Source organism: Anabas testudineus, chromosome 18 (assembly GCF_900324465.2).
Source record: "Anabas testudineus chromosome 18, fAnaTes1.2, whole genome shotgun sequence".
Lineage (NCBI taxonomy): Eukaryota > Metazoa > Chordata > Actinopteri > Anabantiformes > Anabantidae > Anabas > Anabas testudineus.
Window position 1 is genome coordinate 13826913 of NC_046627.1, and position 11104 is coordinate 13838016.

General features: G+C 40.5%; 1 protein-coding gene across 1 annotated transcript; it reads right to left on the reverse strand.

Moving 5' to 3' along the window:
• Nucleotides 1-7696: 7696 nt before the first annotated feature.
• On the reverse strand, nt 7697-10862 carry LOC113157052 (butyrophilin subfamily 2 member A1-like). Its single transcript, XM_026352294.2, has 3 exons — nt 10544-10862; nt 8374-8709; nt 7697-8128 (listed from the first exon to the last, which is right to left on the reverse strand). The coding sequence occupies exons 1-3, from the start codon at nt 10590-10592 to the stop codon at nt 7917-7919; spliced, it is 597 nt and encodes a 198-aa protein (XP_026208079.1). The 5' UTR covers nt 10593-10862; the 3' UTR covers nt 7697-7916.
• Between the last annotated feature and the right edge of the window lie 242 nt (nt 10863-11104).

The following is an 11104-nucleotide window of genomic DNA, read 5'->3' on the forward strand; positions in this document are numbered from 1 at the left end:
TTTCACAAAGGCTTCTGTGAGGGGGTGGAAAGGTTTGCATGTTATAGCTGCCCTTGGTATCAAAAGAAATTCACAGGAGAGTCTCTAACGGGTGCAGTGAGTTTATTTGCTGGTGTCATCCACAGAAGTTTAACCAGCAACACTTGAGCATCCTTCAAGCACCGTGAAAACTAAAAATGAACAAAGTTGCTGCTTAGTGGTCATTCACATTAACAAAGTGCAAATAAACTCACATATATCACAGTAACACACATGTCTACACATAAATACAGAACGTAAATTCTTAATAAAACAAGGTAATACACACAAAAAATGACTAATGTGCACTGCTGCATAAGCACGTGAAAATATTTAGTTTCCCAAAGAACAAATACTACAACCAATGTCAACATTTCGGGTTCTCTAAAACTTTTGTTCACTGATATAATAAGTCAAAATGACCTCGCTCCGCTTACCAAAGGTGAAATAATTAGAAAATGTGTTGAAGTCTTTGATCTTAGCATCACTAGCTTGACTGACATCTGAGCTAAAAACAGCACATGCATGTAAGCGAGGTAAGAGAAGCTCAACTATGATTTGTAAAGTGTTTACACATTACCAAATAGCGTTAAATAAAACAACATCATAATAAACGTTACAGTAACATCCAAACTTACATTCAACTTGAAGAAACATGAAGAAAGTGAGTCTGCTTCAATTGACCCACAACCAGTGAGTGACATTACCTTTGTGGTCATTTACAACCCCAGAGCAGGGGTCAGCAACCTGCGGCTCTTTCATCCTTATACTGCGGCTTGGAAAAGTAGATTATAAGTATTTAAATTAATACTGAATCACAAGTAGTGATACTGAGAATCTTCCTAGACCGAACAAAACGTCTACATAAACATAAAGAAATATCCTGTCGATCTTCTGATCCAGGTCCGTATGTGAGCAGCTGTTCTCCATCAAGAACTACGATAAAAACAAACAGACGACAGTTTACAGTCCTGAAAGTAAAGATGACGTTCAGGAGCAGGTCAAATAAATATTTATGCAAATATTTATTTATCTTTGTTTAGTTACATAGTGCTTTTTTTTTTTATTGAATTTTTTCCAGTTTACTTTTTAAATTCATGTCAAGGTTTCGCTACACGCTCCGAAACCCCACAAGTGATATAAGGATGACGGCTCAGAGCATTTTCTGTTTAGTTTAGTTCAGTTTTTTAATTTATTTTAAAGAGACCTTCAACTCGGCGTGTTTCTTTTTTTTTGAGGGTTCAAAATGTGTTTATTACATAAATAAAATTATATTTTCTCTGTACCACATCATGAATTTTATAAGCAACACACTATAGTTGTTTATACAACGCATAAAGGTAACAAAACAAAAACTAACTATATCATCTTCATTTTAGATGTCAAAAAGTATTTGCGGCTCCCAGTGTTTTGTTTTCTTTTCTTTTCCGTGGAAACTGGGTCCAAATGGCTCTTTATGTGTTAAATGTTGCTGACCCCTGCTTTAGTCCAAGAGACTAATTGTTTTTCCTCTGTGACCCTCAGTGATGAGTCCCCCTCAGCTCTCTCATTGACCACAATGTTAAGTTTCGTCCTAGATTCTCTACAAGCTGAACGGTCCACTTGGATCTCTCTCTCCTGTCACCACAGTTTTCAGTCTCCAAACATAAAATTCACACTAGTGACTCATTAAAGTCTTGGCTCTCAGGTGGTTCACTTTTTTTGGCGATAGCTATTGGGGGTTTGCTGGAAAAAAGCCTGTTTGTAAGAGCTCTAACTCAGTTTTCACCCAGGTGAGACATAATCTTAACAGCTGTGTCGGGTCAAGTGATCAACACCCACCAGTGTGTGGACACTTACATATTAACACAACCTCCTACACCAGAACATCTTCAATTTCTGATTTAACTTTTGTTCAAGAATGAACCCATCATTCACAGTACATTTTCAGGAGGAAATGAAGAAACCTATTTTCCTTTTCAGTCATTAGTTGTAATCTATTGTTGTACAGTCATTTAATGCAGATGTTGACTTCACTGAACTACATTTCTCCCTTTTCCATCCCCACAGATGCTGTAACTTCTGTTCGGTACACTGGTTTTAGGTGGAGCAGAACCTTACTGCATTGGCTTTGGTCAGAATCAGTGGACGGGTTCATAAACTTTGTTAGGGAAGATTTTTATGACAGCCACCACCTAAAAATGTTTCATTGCTGCCATCTGTAGTAATATTATCGTGTTGCTTTATTCAAACTCTCTTCATAGCTGTTCTTTACAGCAGCTGCTGATCAGCGCAAACCTCAGAGACCAACTGTGAGTCCACCAGCAGAGGGTCCAGAGAGGATCTACCTCTACACTGGACTGGGACTAGGACTGGGACTGTTACTGACAGCAGCTCTACTGACTGTGGTTAATCAAAAGTGTCTGAGAAAGAAAGAAGAGAGAGGAAATGTTTCTATGGCAGAAATAAAGAGTTTAACAGTAGAGTCTGGATGACGCTCATCAACAGTTCACAGGATCAGAGACTGTTTCTCCTTCATCTTATTTAAACTTCACAGAAGTCAATTGTTAAATGAAATATAATTTTATATGTTTTAAATTCTGTTCATATTATATCAGTGTGAGTTTAAATGAGCACAGTTCACTTTATCTGACTTTACCTCTGTGATGAAGACTGTAAACGGTCCTGTCATGATCTTCATCGAGTGTTGACGAGGTGTTTAGTCCAGTGAAGTCAGTTTTAGTTAGATAGGTAATTATATGAAATAAATACTGAATATGTATTAATAAAATCTAACTTATAACGTTTTGCTGGTTTTAACTCTGAGATATTAAAATCATCATGAGTTCATCAACAACAGCAATAACTCATGTTCAGTAAAAACAGGAGAAACTTCAACTTCTCTGATGTTTATTGAAGTTTTTCTCTTGTCAGCAGCAGCAGAGGCTCAAACTCCATCACTGTACTGTACAGACAGGACATGATGTATAATGAAACTGTTGTTTAATAAGATACAACAACATGTTTGAACAGATTTAATACTTGTTGTGGTTAATAAATAAATAATAAATAAAGTATCTTCACCTGTAATTAAAGTTTCTGAAAGTGTGAAACTAGTCTGGAGAGCACTGTTTGTCTGTCAGTGGAGTGGAAGAGTCTCATTAACCCCTCTAGTTGAGGAATAAATTAAAGCATGTCTCAGTTTTACTGAACGAGGAAGCAGGTTGTTAAAACAGAGCTCTGAATATGTGATCAAGTTAAAGACAACAGGAGGAGGAGTGAACAAGGTCTGAGTCGTCATCCACAGATTTAATTAACACAAGAAACTTTTAACACTAAATGACTAGAAATGACTTCAGAGACTTGTCGTCAACAGTTTAATGTATTTATGATGATGATACTGTCGACATTGAAGGATTTCAAAGCAGCTTCTCTCTTCTGGTAAAAATGAATGTAGTTATCTCACTAACACATCTGTATGAGGACTCATATGGTCCCTGAACAAACCCATCACTGACATTCAGCTGATCCACAGCAGGGAGGTGGGACGGACTTTGGACTCTTAAAACCAGCTCATTTTTACAGATGGAAGGTGACGTGCTGTTACTTCTTAGTTATTAGAAATATTACATGAGGATAGATGACATGTTAAATTATTAGATCAATTCTCAGTAAGTAGACAAATATAGACGATGTTCACAGAGCTGTAGAAGAGTTTGAAACATCACCTGGAGCTTTAAAAGAAAAACACTGCAGATATTATCTTCACATGATAAATGAACTCAGTGTGTGTTCAGAGTGTAATTATGGTTCATATAAACACAAACACAGTTAAAATGAGCTTTAAAGAGTCAAAAAGCGAGGAACTTGGAACATTTAGTTATTTTTTCCTCCTCAAAGCTACAGTGTCAGGACACGTCAATGAAAGTGAAAGGAGGACTGTTCATGGTGTGTTCAGGTGCTCATGGGAGATTCAGCTACTGCTGATTCACAGCTGGGAGGATCTGGGCTGGAGACACATTTATTTGATGAAGAGTCTGCAACTCGGTAACCGGGGCTTTGAAAAAGAAGGGGGTCCTGAGTCCTGTTGGTCTGGATGGAGGTAGTGGGATGTTGGTCTCTTCTCTCTCTCATCCTGGTTCTTTCTCTCAGTGCATGAAGATGATGAGACAGATGAAAAGGTCAGAGGTCAGACTGCAGGCAGAAGCAGCAGTCTAAAAAGATTCAGGGACAGAGAGACGTCTTAACTGTGACACAGTTGAACAGAGGTTTCCTGTCTGATCAGTAGATTTACTCCAACTACGACTCAAAGCTACACAGAGTTTGACCAGTAGAGCTGCTGCTGCTGTTGGTCCCAGAGCAGTGTTGTTATGAACTGATGAACTGTCTTACTGCCCTCTAGTGGTCAATGCAGGAAGAGCAGTAAAATTCAAGTCAAGTCAAGTCAAGAAGCTTTATTGTCATTCCAACCACATATAGCTGAAGCAGTACATAGTGAAATGAGACAACGTTTCTCCAGAACCATGGTGCTACATAAAACGGCAACAAGACAAACATGGAGCTGAGGACTGCTAAGTTGTCCTAGCAAAACACATAAAGTGCATCCTGTGCAACCTAGTGCAAACAGTGCAAGAACACAAAGAAAAAGTGCAGACAGACGTCAGAAGACAGTGCAAAAACAGAACACAAAACACAAAACAGCAGTGACCAGTAGCGGAAATGAATACAATTTACAACTGAAGGATGGAAACATGTCGAATCTAGCGAGTGTGTGTGCTCAGTTCAGTTTGTTGTGTGTGTGTTGAGGAGCCTGATGGCTTGGGGGAAGAAACTGTTCAAAAGTCTGGTTGTGAGGGCCCGAATGCTCCGGAACCTCTTCCCTGATGGCAGAAGTGTGAAGATTGGGTGTGAGGGGTGGGTGGGGTCGTCCACAATGCAGGTAGCCTTGCGGATGCAGCGTGTGGTGTAAATGTCCGTGATGGAGGGGAGAGAGACTCCAATGATCTTTTCAGCTGTCCTCACTATCCGTTGTAGGGCCTTGCGATCCGAAACGGTGCAGTTCCCAAACCAGGCAGTGATGCAGCCGCTCAGGATGCTCTCAATGGTTCCCCTGTAAAATGTAGTCAAAATGGGGGGCGGCAGATGGGCTTTCCTCAGCTTCCTCAGGAAGTAGAGACGCTGCTGGGCCTTTTTGCTGATGGAGCGGGTGTTGAGTGACCAGGTGAGGTTCTCCTCCAGATGGACACCAAGAAATTTGGTGCTCTTGACGATCTCCACTGACGCTCCATCGATGTTCAGTGGAGAGTGGTCACTCTTTGCTCTTCTAAAGTCAACAACCATCTCTTTAGTTTTCCCAACGTTCAGAGACAGGTTGTTGACCTTGCACCAGGCTGAGAGCTGATGTACCTCCTCTCTGTACGCTGACTCGTCGTTCTTGCTGATGAGACCCACCACAGTCGTGTCATCAGCGAACTTGATGATCTGATTCGAGCTGTGCATCGCTACACAGTCGTGAGTCAGCAAAGTGAACAGCAGTGGACTGAGCACACAGCCCTGTGGGGCCCCAGTGCTCAGCATGGTGGTGCTGGAGATGCTGTTCCCGATCCGGACTGACTGGGGTCTCCCAGTCAGGAAGTCCAGGATCCAGTTGCAGAGGGAGGTGGTCAGACCCAGTCGGCTCAGCTTCCCAATCAGCTGCTGGGGAATGATGGTGTTGAATGCTGAGCTGAAGTCTATGAACAGCATTCGAACATATGAGTCTTTGTTGTCCAGATGGCTGAGAGCCAGGTGGAGAGTAGTGGTGATGGCATCGTCCGTGGAACGGTTTGGACGATATGCAAACTGCAGAGGGTCCAGTGAGGGTGGAAGCTGGGACTTGATGTGCCTCATGACCAGCCTCTCGAAGCACTTCATGATGATGGGTGTGAGTGCAACAGGGCGGTAGTCGTTGAGGCAGGAGACAGTAGACGTCTTCGGCACCGGCACGATGGTCGTTGACTTGAGGCATGTAGGAACAACGGCGCTGCTCAGGGAGATGTTGAAGATGTCAGTGAAGACATCCACGAGCTGATCTGCGCATCAGCTCGTGGATGTCTTCACTGACATCTTCAACATCTCAGTAAAGTAGAATTCATGGCAGAGCTTCTGCATTGGACAGGAGAGCTTCTAGTTTTGGATATGAGCTCTGGATATGAGATAAATATGAGATCCATCTGTATAGACATGGATGAACCCAGGGTATCGCTGTTCCACATGGTCATAGAACTCAATCATTACATCCTCAATGTCCCTTTCCTGTTTAATCCTCAATACTTCCAAATCTACAACTGGACTCTCCAACCTCCATAGTGGAATCACAGACCCTCAGGACGTCCATCTCTCTCTCTCTTCAAAATCTCTTTTGTGGGGTGATCCCCCATATAACCTTTTAAACTTAACCAGTAATTAACTACGAGCTGCTTTCTCCTTATACACAGTGGTATTTCCCCTATTTCCACCTGCACAGCACACAGGGGATATCTTAGTTGCACCGGTCCATAGCCTTAGTGCTCTGGATTGAACAACAAGCTGTTTTCTACAACATCAATAGCTTTTAATCTGGTTTTAGCTGCTGAATTATGAACAATACTCCAATAATCTGAACGAGACCTTATCAAAGCTTTATAGATGTATCTCAGCTACAGAACATCTGCTCCACATTGCAGCTCTACATGACACCTCATCACATTCAGTACTTTCTTACAGCTGTTTACTACATAAGTAATATGTTCTCTCCATGTTAGCCTGAAATCAAAGTTCATCCCCAAAAAACAAAATGAATCAACCTGTTCTAATACAGCTCCATATAACTTTAGTTCACACTGTTCTTTTTCCTCTTTTCTATAAGAATAAGAAAGTCGCCATGAAAAACATCACAGCTGGAAAAAGTGTTGACTGAGCAAAAGAAGCTTATTAACAATGATTCTTGGGAAATGTGCAGAGGGTGAAGTTGAACAATAACACCACCTTTACTTTAGTAGGGAAGTCAATCATTGGTGAAACGCTGTGCACAGATATCTTAAATATGGAGGCGCTCGTTTGAAAGTCAGTTCTGTAAATAGTTACTACAGCAGATATCTGTATTAATTGGAGATTAATTAATGACTTGGTGAACAGTGTTATTATTTGTTTTCTTAAGATGTGTATCAGCTCGTTTGTCTACAACAGTAGATCATGTGTCACTGAGTAAACTCATTTACTGAGTGATGAAGCTTTTGCTAAACTCAATATGCACAAAAAAAACCTGTTTGTTATTTATGACTCAGTCATTTGCTCCTCAAATGACTTCTGCTGCAGATTTACTGTGAACAGTCTTTTTAAAAAGTCACACTTAGACTAATATACAAATTTATTTAACAAAAACTGGCTGCTACAGATAAATGCTGTCTTCATAAGATTTAAGAAGCACAGAAAGCAGAGTTTTATTAAAAAAATAGTTTACAGAACTGATGGATGAAGGTGAAATGTCTTCAAGAACTTAGAGTCCAGTTGTTAATGAACAGAAACTTTCAGAAACAACTTTGAACAAACAATATTTATGAACAATGAAACAAAAACTTTATTTAAAAAGGAAACATGTTAAGACATAAATATAGTTAATAAAAGACGTATAAAAGCATATTGTGAAGACTAGTTGTTGGTAACATCCCACGTCCCATCACTTTTCTCTTATTCCCTCCCACTAAAGATACATGGAAAGATAGTGTATGTGGAAATGAACTGATAATAAAACTGACTTTAACTTTGAGTAGAGAGGAACCGAGGGGTTTTTGGAGACATGAGACGTCCTTCAAGATGGAGGAGCAGGACAACTTCTGGAGTGAGTGGAGATCGAGGACCGATCAATTAAGTTTTAAGAACTGAGATCGACCCGAGACATTTTACACCTGATGTTGTTCACCTGCCTTTTGAGGAGGAGGTTGGTAGAAAATTGGCCTCTGACATTTTTTAAAGATGATAAAACCAGAAACACAGAGAAGCAGAACAGCAACTGACAAACCAGCTACTACTGCAACATTTACTGTCTTGTTTCCTCCATCCTTCTTTCCATCATCCTTGTGTCCTTCATCCCAGATGTTTCCAGCTGCATCACCTGCAGATGAGAAGCGGAAGTGAGTTAGCAGGTGTCAGGTAGGTGATGAGTGAAGAACACAACAGAATCCATTTCCTCTTCAAACTCCTGTCAGACATTATCTACTGCACTTTGATCCCATCACTCATACCAGCTGTTTTCTACAAAGACTCATCAACACCAACATCTGATCTGTGATGTTTCACTCTCACATCAACAACCAGGAAGCAGCTTCAACTCTGATCCTCACACAGACACTAACTCACCTGGTTCAACTGTCAGGTTGATGGTGTTGATGACCTTTAAGTAGCTTCCTGTGATTCCAACATAACACTCGTATGTTCCAGTATCATTGATGGTGACGTTCTTCAGGATCACAGACACGTCTCCGTCCTTCATCTCTGGATCTTTCAGCTCCACTCGACCACGATAAGATGGATCCTGGATATTTACATATGAGCGTCTCTCTCTGAAGAAGAAGACGTAACCATCTGTTTTTAATTCAGGTTTCTTCCACTTCAAGAGTGTGATGTCAGCTCCTCTGGGACCTTGACAATGAAGAGAGACATCGTCTCCAGGCTTCACCTTCATCTTCTTTTGCCCTGAAAAATGAAAAACAAACAAAACTGTGCACTTTATAAGTTTGTTTGATTTTCAAGGCTTATAGACCTCTGTGATCACATTATTTACCCTGGATGACTTATTAATTATGAATAATTTCTATTATCTAACAGCCTGTTTCATTATGTTGACCTGCTGCTGCTGCTGGTTAAGATAAAGTGAGCAGGATATGTCTGGAAAGTAGATTTTTTAAATGGCTGAAAATGAAAACACGCTAAACACATTTATATAAACAAAGTTTCAAACAGAACCTTGATTCATAATATACTTAATAAATAAATTAATTCTTTCTCATATACACAATGTAACAAGTCTTTTTAATTCACTTTTCAAAGCAGAGAATTAACAATATTCCTGCAACGTTTCTGAAACTAGTTGCTTATTTTAAACTAATGACTCAAGTTTTCAAGAGCTGAGTCAAGAGAGCTTCTTGTAGGAGGGGGTGTCCCTTAAACAGACATTTGTCTACAGCGTTTGTTTTGTAAAATTCATGTTCACACTCAAACATCAACTTTCTCTGTTACATTACATCACTTCTTAACCACTTGTCCACTCAAGGGTCAAAGGATTACAGGAGCCTATCCCAGCTGTCATTGGGCGAGAGGTAGGGTACACCTGGACAGGTTGTCAGTCCATCGCAGGACAGACATACAGAGACAGACGACCTTTCACACTCACATTCACACCTATGGACAATATAGAGTCACCAATTAACCTAACATGCACGTCTTTGGAGGTGGGAGGAAGCAGGAGTACCCGGAGAGAACAGTTTAGTACAGTTCGTGACTCAACTTACAAACAACGTCCTCTGGATGAATCTTCACCGACACTTTGGTCAAAGTCCTTCTTTTATTAAAATAATGCCATGTGGTTACTTAGTTTTATTAACATGCTTGCTAAGGCTATTATAAATTTTTAAATTGAAAAGCAGTATCACAGTATATATACCATACACGTCTTGGATGTGTTTAAGTTCCGCAAAAACTCAAAGATACAGTAAGTGTAAGTACAAGTGTCAGTGAACGCCACAAACTATTCACAACCATGCAGCTCACCTTCTGATGTTAAGATCAGAGGTAACATTAGAATTTATACAAAATAACTTATGGACAGACAGTGAGACAAGAATATCTAAACAAACTAGACCTCCAGACACACAGCAGCAGCCTGTGCAGGTCCTGGTTCATCCAGAGACTCTGTCCACATCTGAAGATTAGAAAAACCAGGACCACACTGGATCATACAGTAAGTTACTTGTGATGAAGTTGGTGAAGTTAACCTTCAGGTCAATATGTTATATTAATGAGTGTATTCACAAGTATAATAAGACAAACATGTGAGTGTACATAATCAACTCACCAGTGACGTTGAGTCGACATCTGTCAGAGCTCCAACCTTGATCTGTTTTCACTTTACACAGGTACAGTCCTGAGTCATTAGTCCTGAGTCTGGACAGTTGGAGTCTGATTCGTCCTTCTCTGAGGACGTCTTTGTCAAACTGGACTCTTCCTGAAAACTGTTGATCCTGAGACTCTGAGACCTCAACACCATCATGGAGATGAAACAGGACTAAGTGACTGTGGTCAGTGAACATATCACAGAAGATGTTCACTGAGTTAGAGGATGTGTGAGGTCTGATAGTGAACGTCCACTCCAGTGTGATGTTGTGGTTCTCCTCTGCCTGATAGGAGGTCTGTGTCACATTCACTACAAATGTTCCTGTTGAGGAGACACAGACACAAAGTGACAACTTGAATTATTGAACTATTAATAATTGTTGAGTTGCTGGAGAATAAAGTGAAGATGTGAACTAACCAGAGACACATGAGATCAGGTTGATGAGCAGCAGGATCCTGAAGATCATCTTCTCCCTGTGAGAGGAGACAGAGGTGAAGAGTCACAAACATCAGATCAAAGTTACAGGTAGAAGAACAAAACTCTACAGTGTGGTCAGTCTATCAGTCTAATGTACAGGACTATCTGAATCGTTTCTCTGACTCTGTCCTCATTCATCCTTCGGGGTCCTACAAGATTAAATTAAACAATGCAGCCCACCAGGGGGCGCCTTTTGCCACAGTTCAGACCATGTTTATAACTGGATAAATATGAAGGTTTAAAAAACAAATGCTGTCTTCATAAGACATTATAAGACAATCTGTTCAATTCAAAACTGTGTGACCACATTTAAAAAGCAGAGATTCAGGGATACCGTTTTCTTGGCTGTGATAACTTTACTTGGCTCTTCATATCTTTGCACTGGCTTCCTGTGGCTGCAAGGATCAAGTTCAAGCTCTGTCTCTTGCCTACAGAGTGGTTAACTCCACAGCTCCATCTTATTTCAGTTCAATCGTTCAGGTCTACATCCCGTCCCGTCCA